Here is a 16,324-nt window from a genome sequence, read left to right on the forward strand (position 1 = left end):
GGCACACGCCACTACACCCGGCTAATTTTTGTGTTTTTGAGACAGAGTCTCGCTCTGTTGTCCAGGCTGGAGTACAGTGGCACAATCTCAGCTCACTGCAACCTCTGCCTCCCAGGTTCAAGCGATTCTCATGCCTCAGCCTCCCAAGTAGCTGGGATTACAGGCACGCACCACACCACGCCCGGCTACTTTTTGTAGTTTTAGTAGAGACGGGGTTTCACCATGTTGCCCAGGCTGGTCTCGAACTCCTGGCCTCAAGTGATCCACCCGCCTCGGCCTCCCAAAGTGCTAGGATTACAGGCGTAAGCCACTCTGCCTGGCCTATTTTTCATTTTAAGATGGAAGAACCTTGAATATGTTTATAACTTGAGGGAAAAGTGAAGTTGAGAAAAGGCTCAGGAAATGAGGGAGAAAGCCAAGTGATAAGGCAGTTCCTTGAAGAAATAGAAGGAATAGAATCAAGTGAACAGGTTAAAGGGACTGGCCATCAACAGAAGTTAATGAGCAAGAAAGAGGGTAGTGGCAGGGGAGTTTGTGTATATAAGGACACCTAAGCAAACCAAGGTCAACCAGGCTGTAGTGCAGTGGTGTCACCACAGCTCACTGCAGCCTCAACTTCCTGGGCTGAAGCAATCCTCCCACCTCAGTCTCCTGAGTAGCTGGAATTACTAGCGCGTGCCACCATGCCCAGCTAATTTTTTGGGTTTTGTAGAGATGGGGACTCACTATGTTTCCCAGGCTGGTCTCAAAGTCTTGGCCTCAAGCGATCCTCCTGCCTCGATCTCCCAAAGTGCAAGGATTACAGGTGTGAGCCACTGTGCCCAGCCAAGAATTTTTAACTGGGTTTATTTAATCTAGAGAAAAGTAGTTTTTAGGTGTAAGCTTAACAACAAGCTTGTATCTATATTTTAAAAGTTAGGGCCTGGCGTGGTGGCTCACACCTGTAATCCCAGCACTTTGAGAGGCCGAGGCGGGCAGATCACCTGAGGTCAGGAGTTCGAGACCAAACCGGCCAACATGGTGAAACCCCGTCTCTACTAAAAATAAAAAATTAGCCAGACGTGATGGCGGGCACCTGTAATCCCAGCTGTTCAGGAGGCTGAGGCAGGAGAATCGCTTGAACCCAGGAGGCGGAAGATGCAGTGAGCCAAGATCAGACCACTGCACTCCAGGCTGGGCAACAAGAGTGAGACTCTGTCTCAAAAAAAAAAAAAGGCCAGGCACAGCAGCTCACACCTGTAATCAGAACTTTAGGAGGCTGAGGCAGGAGGATCCTTTGAGCCCGGGAGTTCACGAAAAACCTGGGCAACACAGGGAGACCCCGTCTCTATAAAAAAATAGTTTTTTAAAAAATATATTAGAACCTTTTTTCAGACCCTTTCCCAACCATTCAGCCCAAATATCATTAGGTGGGAGCAAGTAAGGTAGCCTAGAGTAGGGTGCTGGCGTCCAAGCAGGGTGAGGAGGACATCCTTGCAGAGAGGCTGCAAGAGTGATGGCAGAACGTGTCACAGCTTGAGCACAATGAAGAGGGTGAGCCTGCAGAGGGGGACCTGGTATGGGGTACCAGAGCCCAGGTGAGGTGAGGGGAGCATCCGTGATGCATGAGGGGTGGCAGCCATAGAAAATTGGTCACATACAGGGGAACTGATTAAATAAGTCAATATATTAAGGAGAATGGAGCCAGTTGGAGAAGGGAATGACAAATATAGAAAGGAAGGAAATGAGAATGAAAATGAACCCTGTGGTGGCTGAACTGGAAATAGAGCTATCAGTGCGATCCCATGGTTTTCATACATACATCTGTACAAAGATTTAAAAATAACATATATGTATGTATATGCACATATATTTCCCAGCTCCTCCGCTAAGAGGGTATGGGAGCAGTGATACCCAGGAGCAATGACCACTCCCAATGCACATATCTCCATTTCAAAATATCATCCTCCACTTCAAAATATCATTCTCCATTTCAAAAAAGGGCTCCTTGGAGATGTGGGTGATTCTAGGACTGGGGCAGGGAAAAGTATAAGATGAGCCTAGAATATCTTATTGTGCCAGAAAGTGAGAAAGTGCTCAAAGAATAATGGGGATACATCAAAGAAAACCACACAGAAGCTAGCCTGAAGGGACTGGGACACTCCTGGGACCATGTGAACATCAAATAGATGATAGTATCATATTATAGTCCATTCAGTAACATAGGAATTCCTGAGTCCATACTGATTTAAAAATAATGAGTTGAAAGCCTGATGAAGGTCTCAAAGTTACCTGCCACCCCCCCCCCCCCACATAAGGTACTTATTAATTACAAGGGGAAAAGAGTAACTTTACAGTGAAGAACAGTGGCAGACATCATTGTCATCCAGTAAGCAAAGCTGATATCATCAGTAATGAGACAAATCAAAACCATGCACCACTTGATAGGATACAATAAGAACAGAGCATCCCTTCTGTGACATTCCTGCCAGAGATGCATAACCTAAAGCTAATCATGAGGAAGCATCACACAGACCCAAATTGAGGGACAATACACAAAAGAACCATGTCAAAGTCACGAAAGTCAAACAAAGATTAAGGAACTAGTCCTGACATGACAATTAAATCAATATATGATTCAGAACTGGATCCTTCTGCTACGAAGGACCACTGGCAAAAGTTGAATGGGACCTCAGGATTAGACAGTATGATACATCAGTGTTAATTTCCTGATTTTTTATGGTTCTTTTGTAGTTACGTAGAACATCCTTGTTTGTAGGAAAGACATATTCAAATATTTGGGGGTGATGTGGCATCATGTCAGCCGCTTATTCTCACATAATTCAGGGACAAAAAAAAATTTTTTTTCTTTTTTTTTTTTTGAGACAGAATCTCACTCTGTCGCCCAGGCTGGAGTGCAGCGGCGCGATCTCGGCTCACTGCAACCTCCGCCTCCCAGGTTCAAGTGATTCTCCTGCCTCAGCCTCCTGAGTAGCTGGGACTACTACAGGCACATGCCACCACGCCCGGCTAATTTTTTGTATTTTTAGTAGAGACGGGGCTTCACCATGTTAGCCAGGATGGTCTCGATCTCCTGACCTTGTGATCTGCCTGCCTCAGCCTCCCAAAGTGCTGGGATTACAGGCATGAGCCACCGCGCCTGGTGACAGAAAAATTCTTTATACCGTATTTGCAACTTTTCTGTAAGTTTAAGACTTTCTTTTTTTAAAGTTACTAGTAAGAAAGATTATTCAGACTATACCTCCATTAAATAGGAATCTACATTTATAAGAAAAAAATTATGACAATTCAGAAGTAGTAGATGCCCTTTTTTTTTTTTTTTTTTTTTTTGGAGATGGAGTTTCACTCTTGTTACCCAGGCTGGAGTGCAATGGCACGATCTTGGCTCACCGCAACCTCTGCCTCCCAGGTTCAAGTGATTCTCTTGCCTCAGCCTCCCAAGTAGCTGGGATTACGGCGCCCACCACCACAACTGGCTAATTTTGTATTTTTAGTAGAGACGGGGTTTCTCCATGTTGGTCAGGCTGGTCTCAAACTCCCAACCGCAAATGATCCACCTGCCTCAGCCTCCCAAAGTGCTGGGATTACAGGCGTGAGCCACCACGCCCAGCCGATGTCCTTCTTTTTTTGTGCACTTTAGAATATCACCATCTGTGCAGGTTAAAGAATAAAAGAGCCCTTTCCAGTCACAGAATTCAGTGTATATCTGTAGGTATCTATTAGAAAGACTAAAATAATACCAGTACCTCCCAAGCTGTCAAGATCCTCAAGAATCCTGCCAAATCTGTGAAATAAAGCGAACAGTGAATTAAATGCAAATCATGTTGGTCTCCCTTTAAAAATAAATAACACACTTTAGGGTGATGAAAATGTTCTAAAATTGATTGTGGTGATGGATGCACAACTCTCTAAATATATCAAAACCATGGAATTGTACACTTTAAACAGGCGAATTGTATGGTGTGTGAATTATATTTCAAAATTGTTATAAAACAAGGAAATAAAAATGAATACATAAAAATAGCACTGTTTTACCTTACAGTGTTTTGAACAGTCAAATATTTCTCTCGTAATTCAGGCTCACTGCCCAAAGGCAAGAGAACTTCAATATAACTGTCCTTCATTCTCCTAGGAGGCAGTCCATCCTGTGATTTAGCCAAGAAACTATGAAGTAATTTCCTTTCTTCCATTGCCTTCACATGGTCTCTGAGAAGAAAGGATGCAGGATTCATAAAACAAGAGCAGTTCTAGCCTACAATTCCAGTGGTACATAGGCCAGTAAGATACCATCAAAGGAGGAAAAAGAAGGTCTGGGCCTACTTTCACCTTCTCTTCCTTCCCTCCCTTCCCACCCGCCACTTGGTGAAATTGATCATTTCCGGTATCATTTCTCAAGCTTAAAAACATTCTTAAGGCCAGGTGCAGTGTCTCACGCCTGTAATCCCAGCACTTTGGGAGGCCAAGGTGGGTGGATCACATGAGGTCAGGGGTTCGAGACCAGCCTGGCCAACATGGCAAAACTCTGTCTCTAGTAAAAATACAAAAAATTAGCCAGGCGTGGTGGTGGGCACCTGTAATCCCAGCTACTTGGTAGGCTGAGGCAGGAGAATTGCTTGAACGCGGGAGGTGGAGGTTGCAATGAGCCAAGATCACACCACTGCGCTCCAGCCTGGGCAACAGAGCAAGACTGTCTCAAGGAAAAAAAAAAAAGAAAACTTAAAAGTGATATAGATACACCCAAATGAGCCATATATTTACCCTTATCAAAAAGTTTACTCAAAGACCAGAATATTTGAAAATAAATTAAAAATTCAGAGAGATGGACAAAATAGTATATATATATATATATATATATATATATATATATATATATATATATATATAAATATATGCTAAAGAATGGCTTGGCCACTCTACTTTATATTCCCATTTCTCACCTGACAGTTCTCGGATTCTTTGAGCCCCAGTTCTCTCTCTCTCTCTGCCTTCAATTTCAGGAAAGAGAGACAGAGGAGGGAAAATGGACTATATCCAAAGGAAGAATGGAAGGCAGAACAAAAGGTAAAGAAGAACAGAACATGAAAAGGAGACAGAAAGGGAAGAAAAAGAAGAGAAGATTAAGGTGGAAGAGAAAAGAAAGACAAGGGGATATGGAACGACAACGTTGATAAGAACATTAGCTAAGATGTCTTTCTAAGCTTAACTTATAAAGTATTATTTCCAGACATGTTTACCCTACAAAAACTACAGGAGATAGAGGAATGAGTTAAATGACATCAGTAAATCCAGAATGTGGAACATTCTCAAGACAAATGGCTTGGCTTCCTTAAAGTCAAGCTCGTGTGGAAAGAATAGGGGAAGGATGATTATCCATTACTCTAGATTAGGGGAGACTAAAGAGTCATAACCACCAGATGCAACATGCAATCCTTTATTGGATCTTGATGTTTTTTAAACAGCTATAAAAACATTTTTGTTAAAAGGAGTAATCTATTAAAAAAAATGGTAACAGTTGAGGAAATGTGACTATGGATGAGTAATATACTAGCAAGGAATTGCTGTCAATTTGATTACATGAGAGAATGTCTTATTTGTTGGAGATAAGCGAAAGCTGGTTTTATAAAATATTTACTGGAGATGCACGCTGAAGTGTCGTGGTGTCTATAATTTACTTAGAAATGGTTCAGGCAATATGTGTATATTGGAAAATTTGGCAAAATATTAATAAGTGTTGAATCCAGGTGGTGGGTACACAGGTATTCATTCTTTCTACCTTTTAGTAAATTGAAATTTTTGTATAAAGAATTTAAAAATAAGTCATTAGATGATTTCTATACCAACAATAGATTATTATATATCTAGTGATCGCTCGTGTTTTTTCTATCTCATTTTAGCCTCAAAATTCTGTACACCAAGAGGGACATGATCCTACTTTACAACAAGGAAATATTGCGAGATTCAATATGGGAGTCCTGACTAATTTTGAATTGAAAAGAAGCAATAAAGGAGTCAAGCTGCATGAAACAGAGAAACTTAGAGACTTGGGTTCAAGTCCCAAACCCTGACATTTAATCATTCAATCTCTGAGTTTCAGTTTCATGTGTAAAAAAAGGAACAGGAACATATGTCGTAAGCACGTCACAAGTTTTGTTATGAGAATCAGTGAAGTAATATACATCTAAATGCACTTTGAAAATGCAGAATATACGTAAATCACCTTCTTTCATGACAATGAGGTGTCATCTGATGAGTATGTTGAAATGCTGACCTTCTCCCCCAAGCAAAATACTTCTCAACCTATCTCTGAACACAGGGCTCCCCATCCCCACTGTGAGACCATCAACTGAGCCTAAATACAGCCTAGTGTAACACCTTGGGGATGAAAAGAATGAATGAAAACAAAGATGCATACCTCCAGTTTGTGGATGCTCCTACTATCTCCCGCAACTTATCTCGAACTGAAACAAAAATAAAGAGGTCATTCCATGAAACAAAGAAATATGAGAAACGGATTATGGCAGTGAGCTCAAGAACTACAAAAAGCAATTCATGCACTCAAAAGATTTAAAGATCCATAGATTTCCATTTAATGCCACAACAAACAGCTCAGGGACAGGATCAAGCCTCTGCTCCCTAAAAACCTGAAAGAACTATACTGTCTCTTTAGTGCACAAATGAATACCTTTGTGCCAATCACTAGGGTTTATATAAACAAACAAAAAAGGATAACTTCAATTATTCACTTAACGGGGCTGTATCAGTGTTAGCCAATAAGAGCCATTATGATGGAGATATGAACAGGACTCCCACCTATCTTCTTTTTTGTTGTTTTTTTTTTTGAGACAGAGTCTCACTCTGTCACCCAGGCTAGAGTTCGGTGGCACAATCTCGGCTCACTGCATCCTCCACCTCCCGGGTTCAGGCGATTCTCCTGCCTCAGTCTCCCAAGTAGCTGGGATTACAGGCGCTGTGCCACCACACCTGGCTAATTTTTGTAGTTTTGTTTTGTTTTGTTTGAGACAGAGTTTCGCTCTTGTTGCCCAGCCTGGAGTGCAATAGCACGATCTCAGCTCACTGCAACCCCCACCTCCCGGGTTCAAGTGATTCTCCTGCCTCAGCCTCCCGAGTAGCTGGGATTGCAGGCAGGCATCACCATGCCCGGCTAATTTTGTATTTTTAGTAGAGATGGGGTTTCACTATGTTGGTCAGGCTGGTCTTGAACTCCTGACCTCAGGTGATCCACCTGCCTCAGCCTCCCAAAGTGCTGGGATTACAGGTGTGAGCCACCGTGCCTGGCCCCCACCTATCTTCTTATACGCAGTATCAGATCAAATTACTTAGTTCAGAGACTAATACTAATATCCAAATCTGAGTCTCATTATAATTAATTTCTCATATATTTATAGTCTCCTAGTTGTTAGAAAAGTTTAAGCCAGAAAAATGAAGCAAAGACTTACATCAAGCTAAGGCAAAGAATGCAATTTTAGTTAATGCCCTGCCCAAAAGTGCAAGCATATATTAGTGCTTACAAAATTTAAGCTCTTAAAAGAAAAGCTGATACTAATTACCACACACACCATGATTCACATGTATAGGTGAACATGCTATATGAATAAAGGGAAAATCAATTAGAGAACCAGCAATAATTTGAAACTAAAAGATAAATCTGTAGTATTTCAAATACTGTGTTGAGTTTATGTGTTTTTCCTAGCACTTCAAAATATACATTCCAGTTATAGGAAATTAACTATAGCAATTCTCGGTCCTTCAATAACTAACTGATCAAAACCAAATATGATTTATATGAACATGCATTTTAACTTTCATGAAAAACGGTTGATTTTTCTATCAAACAATTATGGACACACCATAAATTTGGTGTATAATTACAATTAAATGTTAGAGAACTGCAAACAACAACCATTAGTAACTTAGTCTTATTTTTTATTTTTTCCTCCTACGTTCCTTGAATAAAAGAATGGACGGGGCCGAGGTGGGTGAATCATGAGGTCAGGAGTTCAAGACCAGCCTGGCCAAGATGGTGAAACCCCATCTCTACTAAAAATACAAAGATTAGCCTGGCATGGTGGGCGCCTGTAATCCCAGCTACTCGGGAGGCTGAGGCAGAGAATCGCTTGAACCTGGGAGGCAGAGGTTGCAGTAAGCCAAGATCCCACCACTGCATTCCAGCCTATGCGACAGAGTGAGACTTCATCTCAAAAAAAAGAATGAACAGGCCAGGCACGGTGGCTCACACCTGTAATCCCAGCACTTTGGGAGGCCAAGACAGGCAGATTACTTGAGGCCAGGAGTTCGAGACCAGCCTGGCCAACATGGCAAAACTCCGTCTCTCCTAAAAATACAAAAATTAGTTGGGCATGGTGGAGCATGCCTGTAATCCTAGCTACTAGGGAGGCAGAGGTTGCAGTGAGCTGAGATCCTGCCACTGCACTCCAGCCTGGGGCGACAGAGCAAGACTCCATCTCAAAAAAAAAAAAAAAAAAAAGAATGGACAGAAAGTACCTCAAATAGTACATGGACTATTGATGCTCACTGACATAAAATAATTACTACTAGCTTAATCAGTGTAAGAAGAGAGGCAAGTACTGACGGCCAAGAAGGAAAAAATTTTAAATTTTACCTACATATATATTTATATACACACATAATATAAATTTATTTGGACCCTTTAAAAAAGCCACAATTTTAATTATAATGAATACTCCTAGTTTAATAAAGACAATCCATAGTTTACATATCATATTGGTAATTGAAATTAACTTTAATTAAGCATGGACTAACAGGATCCCTCGAACATAACTATGGACTAGGAGTGTTTACTTGGTACAACTAATGGGCCCATCTCTTTTTTTCCATGCCTTCAGAACCTACACACAGGAAGTGGAAATCGCCTAACTAAAAGAGTTCAGTCCTCAAGGCTCCCAGGAACAATAGTTCAAAATCTGAATGTGACTTCTACCTGAAGCTATTAATATTATGCAGCTATCCTGGTCATTTTGTCAATGAAATGTTTATGAAAGATCTACCTTTAATATGCCTCATTTGCTCTAAACTATCACTCTATATACCTTTCAAATAAAAGTAAAACAAGGTTTTTTACCACATAGGCATAAAACAGAGACACCATGCTTGCCTTCATGAATGTGGAAGATTCCCTGTTTCTTGCGGTTCTGGGGTCCTTGGGTCAGTCCTCTTCCAGGAGTAACCTGCCCCTTGCCCAAGGCAGAAAGCCTATAAAACAAGATAAAACACAGAGTAGATTCCACAGCTTCTTCCCTGGCAACCCTTAAGACCTGCCCTCCTCCCAGAGTATCTGGCCATATCACCCTTAGTATATATTGTCTTGTAGGAGTCTGTAGTTGTTTCACAAGTGTATGTACGTTTTCATGAGGCCACTCCATAAATCATCTCTCCCACTAGAGTAAACATTTCTTGAGAGCAGAGACCAATTAGGTAATTATCTACAAAATAAATAAAAGATGGCAACTAGGTTTAATGGATTTATTATTGGTCTTTCTATTTTATTAGTTTCAGAAGTCCATAATCGATTTGGTAAACAATTGAGCAAACTCATTACGAACAATTTATTCTGTTCTTTATTATCACACCATATTTCCTCAATAAATAAGATAAACCCAATTATAAAGTAAACTTTGAAAACTGAATTAGCCCTTTCCAGATGCAAAGAAAGTATTTATTTAACTTACGCAGAAATTTTCTAGAGTCCCAACACAATAAAATAAAAGCTATCTACTGGCCACGGTGGCACAGGCCTGTAATCCCAGCACTTTGGGAGGCTGAGGCAGGTAGATAGGTTGAGCCCAGGAGTTCAAGACCAGCCTGGGCAACATGGCAAAACCCCACCTCTACAAAAAATACAAAAATTAGCCAGGCGTGGAGGCATGCACCTGTGATCCCAGCTACTCAAGAGGCTCAGGTGGGAGGATCACTTGAACCCAGGAGGTCGAGGCTGCAGTGAGCCAAGATTGCACCACTGCACTCCAGCCTAGGCAACAGAGTGAGACCCTGCTTCAACAAAATAAAAAATAAAAGCTGTCTACCTAAATGTGCCTAACCTACTCTCCCAAAATAAGTTGATTTTGATTCATTATCGCTTAAGTGTTGACTCCTAATCACACAATATTATGTCAGGGGTAGCACACAGGCAATATTACAGATTAATAAACTGATCTGCGAGAGCACAGTTGAAGAAGGCAAGGCACTGAATAGGTCAAGAACCCCGCAGGCCAGGCGTGGTGGCTCATGCCTGTAATCCCAGCACTTTGGGAAGCCAAGGCAAATGGATCACTTGAGGTCAGGAGTTCGAGACCAGCCTGGCCAACATGGTGAAATCCTGTCTGTACTAAAAATCCAAAAATTAGCTGGGTATGGTGGCAGGCACCTGTAATCCCAGCTACTTGTGAGGCTGAGGCAGGAAAATCGCTTGAACCCAAGAGACGGAGGTTGCAGTGAGCCGAGAACACGCGACTACACTCCAGCCTGGGCGACAGAGCGAGACTCTGTCTCAAAACAAAAACAAAAACAAAACAAACAAACAAAAACCAGAACCCCAGATACTGTCACTCATTCTAGTTCAATTTACTAGTAAATTCTCACTACCTAATGTGGGAATAAGCAATGACTAAGAACAAAAAAAAGAGATATTTTTAGTTTTCTTTAGAGACCAAGCTACTATAGGTTTCTCTTCTGAATGACAGCATTCAGAGAAAGCCTCTCAGTATTTACAGTATTCTGTAAAATCTACATGCAGTTTTGACACTGTGCTGTTAGAACAAATCCTTATCCTTTCACCAAGTCAAATCATCTAATTGCACAGAACACAGAAATATGAGCACATGCTCATTGGCTAATTGAACTTCTTAGTCACCAGGCATCTTATTTGGTTGCAACACAATCCCTGCTGGTCCACTAAGACCAAAATTCTTGCTGGAGGGTTTGGGATTTTGGATCTCTGTTTATTCTTCAATCACACAGCTAACAAGCCTCTCTCTTATATATTTTAACTTCACTTTTTCACGATAAATATTCAATTCCTGTACTTTTGTATGCAGATTAATATTTGTCTTTTTTTTTTTTTTTTTTTAGACGGAGTCTCGCTCTATCGCCCAGGCTGGAGTGCAGTGGTGCGATCTCGGTTCACTGCAAGCTCTGCCTCCCAGGTTCATGCCATTCTCCTGCCTCAGCCTCCCGAGCAGCTGGGACTACAGGCGCCGCCACCACACCTGGCTAATTTTTTGTATTTTTAGTAGAGACGGGGTTTCACCGTGTTAGCCAGGATGGTCTCAAACTCCTGACCTTGTGATCTGCCCACCTGGGCCTCCCAAAGTGCTGGGATTACAGGTGTGAGCCACCGCACCTGGCCGTCTTTTTGTTTTTGACCATCTAATCTGGATTTTCTCAGAACATGATTTGAATTTTCCATTTTTTTTCATTATTTTGTTTTATGTATCTTCTATAGGTTCATATGCCTTACTGAAGGAAACAGAGTAAGTATTCCTTCATTCTTCCATCTCAGAAACAAGCAGCCAGGCATGGTGGCTCACGCCTGTAATCCTAACACTTTGGGAGGCCGAGGTGGGTGGATCACCTGAGGTCAGGAGTCCGAGACCAGCCTGGCCAACATGGTGGAACCCCATCTCTACTAAAAACATAAAAATTAACCAGGCATGGTGGCGCACACCTGTAGTCCCAGCTACCCTGGAGGCTGAGGCAGAATCACTTGAACCCAGGAGGCGGAGGTTGCAGTGAGCTGAAATGGCCCCATTGCATTCCAGCCTGAGCAACAGAGCAAGACTCCATCTCAAAAAAAGAAACTAGCATTCTACAACTGAATATATCTGGTTTTAAAGAACACACTGGAAAAAGCTAATCCTTTCTATTGCTACCATTAGCTGAAAGAGCAAAAAAATCATGACCCCCAACACATTAATAGCAACTATAATAGATACGTTAAATGTATCCAACATAAGAAATGGGATCTGATTCTGAATGGCTAAATACACTGAATACGCATCACTAACAGGAGCTATATACCAGTCTCACATACCTGAATACATACACATACACAGAAATTGTTTTGTTACACTAAGAAGCAGCATTTTCTGAAGAGGGATGAAAATCATTCCATCCTGCTTGTGTGAGAGGCAATACAGTATAGTGGTTAAGAGCCCAAAGGCTGGGCGCAGTGGCTCATGCCTGTAATGCCAACACTTTGGGAGGCCAAGGCAGGCGTATCACTTGAGGTTAGGAGCTTGAGACCAGCCTGGCCAACATGGTGAAACCCTGTCTCTACTAAAAATATGAAAATTAGCTGGGCATGGTGGCGGGCACCTGCAGTCCCAGCTACTTGGGAGTCTGAGGCAGGAGAATTGCTTCAACCCAGGAGGCGGAAGCTGCGGTGAGCCGAGATCGTGCCACTGCACAGTGAGACTCTGTCTCAAAAAAAAAGAGCCCGATCATACTGCTTGTAGCTGAGTGACCTTAGACAAGTTACCTAACCTCCCTGATCCTCAGTTTCCTCATCTGTAAAATGGGAATAATAATACTACCTATCCCATAGGATTGTCAAAAGGATAAAGGAATTAACACATATTAAACCCTGAAGGGCACATCTAGAAGAGCATGTCTAATATACTGACAAGTCCTCAAAAAACTCTAGCTACCATTATTCCAGAAAGTCATGCTTCTCCAAAGTCTCCGCTAAAGATCAAAAAGAACCAGGCTGGGCACAATGGCTCACGCCTGTAATCCCAGCACTTTGAGAGGCCAACGCGGGAGGATCACTTGAGACCAGTGTGGGCAACATAGGGAGATCCCGTTTCTACAAAAAAATTTTAAAATATTAGTCAGGCGTAGTGGTGCACATTTGTGGTCACAGCTACTCAGGAGGCTGAGGTGGGAGGATCACTTGAGCCCCGGGGAGGTCGAGGCTGCAGTGAGCCATGATCGCACCACTGCACTCCAGCCTGGGTAAAAGAGCAAGACTCTGTCTCCAAAAAAAAAGGAAAGATAGCTTAAGCCGGGCACTATCATGGACCACTGCCAAACATAGAATCAAATAAGGAGAGAAAAGAAGGGAGTTAATGAATACAGAGAAACACTTGGGGCAATTTATTTGGAAAATTGTGGTCCTAGAGCCCCATTGCTTTGCATGCCGCCTTAAGAAATTTGGAAATACATTCCTGTGGCACAACAAAGGCATAATTGGAACACTTTTTAAAAAATGTTGCTTATACCAATAGCATATTGGTAATAATAAATCTATATCATACTGTCAACATAGTATTCAAGAGTATTCGGGTAATGGTAACTTTTTTTTTTTTTGAGACAGTCTCACTGTCACCCAGGCTGGAGTGCAGTGGCGACATCTTGGCTCACTGCAACCTCCACCTCCCGAGTTCAAGCAATTCTCCTGCCTCAGCCTCCCGAGCAGCTGGGATTACAGCTGTGCACCACCATGCCCAGCTACTTTTTGTATTTTTAGTACAGACAGGGCTTCACCATGTTGACCAGGCTGGTTTTGAACTCCTGACCTCAAGTGATCTGCCTGCCTCGGTCTCCCGAAGTGCTGGGATTACAGGCGTGAGCCAACGCACCTGGCATGTAATGGTAACTTTTCACTACATTTGGTATCCTATTTACTGATAATCTGATGGAAACTGTGGACCTCGAGCTGGCGTGGGAAGGGTTGGAATACATTTTTGCTCACACACACAATGGTATATACTATTTCAGGAGGTGCACAGACCCTTTTTGATACCCCCAGATCCCCCTATATTTGAAGATTCTGATTCAAACCAACCTCCTTAAGAAACTGAGGCCCCAATTTCAGATGACTTTCCCCCAGTGCCAGTCAATAGGCACACCAGCAGAGTCCAGATAGAGCCCAGTTCTTCCGATCTCCCCCAATACATGCACATACACAAACACATACACACACACACACACACACACACACACACACACACACCGCACTGAGGTGGAGGAGGTGGGAGAATGGTTTTAATCAATACTCAACACTTCAGTACCTCAAGGTTACTGGCTTATCTCCTGATAAGCCCTCAGGAGTCTTACTTATAGCAAAACCTCTAGGCCTTTACTGTGGAGAGGCCTTTGCAACACTCAAATCCCAGGACCTTGTGACTGAACCTTTCCAATCAAAGGAGATCAAGAAACTCAAGGCCTCCATGGCCCACCTAGGGAGTCACAAAAGTCACCCTGGCTCAGCCCTGGGTCCCAAGCTTACAGCAGTTGGCAAGGAAGAGTGTGCAGTGCAATAACAGGCAATACTACTCATATGCCCTCCACTCTGAGGAAATAACCTCTATTTAGAGACTAAACAAAGTCAGGTGCCTCTTGCAAGTCTAAAAAAGAAAAGAAGCTACAAAGGTTGCCCACCAGTCAAAGAACCTAATCATCTCAGTCTATATTCACTTGTGAACCCCTCCTCTCACTAGACACTAAAAGATTATCCGCTTAAGGTTCAATAGTTTTTTGTTTGAGACAGAATCTCACTGTGTCGCCAAGGCTGGAGTGCAGGGGCACGATCTCAGCTCACTGCAACCTCTGCCTTCCGGTTCAGGCGATTCTCCTGCCTCAGCCTCCAAAGTAGCTGGGACTACAGACGTGCACCACCATACCCGGCTAATTTTTGTATTTTTAATAGAGATGGGGTTTCGCCATGTTGGCCAGGCTGGTCTCGAACTCCTGGCCTCAAGTGATCCATCCACCTCAGCATCCCAAAATGCTGGGACTACAGTCGTGCACCACCACGCCCGGCCTCAATAGAATTTTCAAGAAGGGAACACAGGGTTATGAGAAAAAGCACTTGAACAAGACCATGGAGCTTTTGTAGAAGACCTTTCACATTGCAAGCTAAAGTCAACTGTGGCCCCTCTCATAATAACTTTTAGTCTGTCTTCAAATAGTTTAACAAAGGTTTTTTGTTTGTTTTTAAGTACTATAAACAAGACAGAACCCTTACAACTGAAAACAAAGTCCCCAGGAACAGTGAGATCCAGGACCCCCAAGAGAACTGATGGGGTTAATGTGAGTCAAAAGCACTATGAGTCACATCAGGGGGACAGGCCCACTGGCAGCGAGATAACTTCAGAAACTGGAGCAGGTGTGAGCCCCCTGGGATGCAGCCAGGCAGAAAACTTGGAAAGGCTGGCACGCTCGGGTGAAAGGGATTAGGGAGAGCCAGACACGCTCTGGAGTCTAAGGCCCTCAGGCCTTAACTGTGCCAGCCGGGAAGATTACATATACAAAAAGGCATCCTCCCTTACCCACGTGGCCCAATCAAAGCACCCAGCCTCTTATAAGGGCTTTGCGGCTCATTAAAGATAAAGTTCAAATCGGCACCAGGGCCCTAGACGCACAGTCCTAGGGTCCTGGGAGCCAAAAGGTACCCTGCAATCTCTGCCAATGTTACAACAAACTTAAGTCAGAGCCCAAGCAGGTCAAGCATTTAATCCTAAAAATGTTCTCCAAAGGAGGATGAAGGACTAGAGGTAACATAGAACTCCAAATACTATCTTTCTGACAAGGGGCTACCCCAACGCGGCTACCAACCACACCCCGGATGAGCAAGGCGAAAGGAATTTTAGGGAACACCCAACTCCCTCCCTTAAAAGTGCTGCTTTGCTTTTAATATCAAACTCAGTGCTAGAAGTCACCAAAGCGGGGGCGAGGTTCTCCCAACCAAAGGCCGGCAGGCTCATGTCCGGCCGGAGTCACAGTGGGCGAGCGCTCCTTATCATCGAGCCCAAATGCCCATGCGTGGCCCACTTCTTCCGCCGGGGCCAGCCCGAAGCTCTAGGGGAAGACGGTGGCACCCCAGGCTACCGCCCTGCCAGCCCCTTCCACGCCCCGCCACCTACCGCAGTGCTGCCCGCCTCATTGCGCTAGGCTGCCGTGCGCGCGATGGAGAACCAGGCCCCGCGCGCTAGTCGGCGGAGGGAAACTGAGGTGATAAAAGACGCACGAGCACCAGACCGCGCCCTTGCTGAGGACAGCCCGGGAGCCGGACAGCGGTGTCCGGGGGCGGGACGGCGGCGTCCGGGGGGCGGGGCCGCGCTGTGCCGGGGCGGGGCCGCGCTGTACCGGGGCGGGGCCGCGCTGTACCGGGGCGGGGCCGCGCTGTACCGGGGCGGGGCCGCGCTGTGCCGGGCGGACCCTACCCGTTCATTGGCTGGAGGCTGAAGTCCGCCTCTGCGGAGCTTCCCACTCAATCAGCTGTGCGGGTCGTGTTGCTAGAGCGAGGACCGGTCTATTCTCGGTT

General features: G+C 43.9%; 1 protein-coding gene across 5 annotated transcripts in view; it reads right to left on the reverse strand.

Moving 5' to 3' along the window:
- ACOT9 (acyl-CoA thioesterase 9) overlaps positions 1-16,123 on the reverse strand; it is a 39,348-nt gene extending 23,225 nt beyond the window's left edge. The window contains exons 1-6 of one of the 5 annotated variants that reach the window (XM_002831458.6): positions 15,924-16,123; positions 9,155-9,252; positions 7,578-7,604; positions 6,413-6,458; positions 4,036-4,206; positions 3,747-3,784 (exon numbers count right to left, since the gene is read on the reverse strand). In XM_002831458.6, the coding sequence (XP_002831504.2) occupies positions 3,747-3,784; positions 4,036-4,206; positions 6,413-6,458; positions 7,578-7,604; positions 9,155-9,252; positions 15,924-15,943 (400 nt within the window). In that variant the 5' untranslated portion in view covers positions 15,944-16,123. Of the gene's footprint in view, positions 1-3,746; positions 3,785-4,035; positions 4,207-6,412; positions 6,459-7,577; positions 7,605-9,154; positions 9,253-9,401; positions 9,478-15,923 lie in introns of those variants that run through there. The other 4 variants (XM_063721198.1, XM_063721197.1, XM_002831457.6 and 1 more) reach the window with 4 other exon arrangements.
- Between the last annotated feature and the right edge of the window lie 201 nt (positions 16,124-16,324).

This window comes from Pongo abelii, chromosome X (assembly GCF_028885655.2).
Source record: "Pongo abelii isolate AG06213 chromosome X, NHGRI_mPonAbe1-v2.0_pri, whole genome shotgun sequence".
In the NCBI taxonomy this organism is placed as follows: Eukaryota; Metazoa; Chordata; class Mammalia; order Primates; family Hominidae; genus Pongo; species Pongo abelii.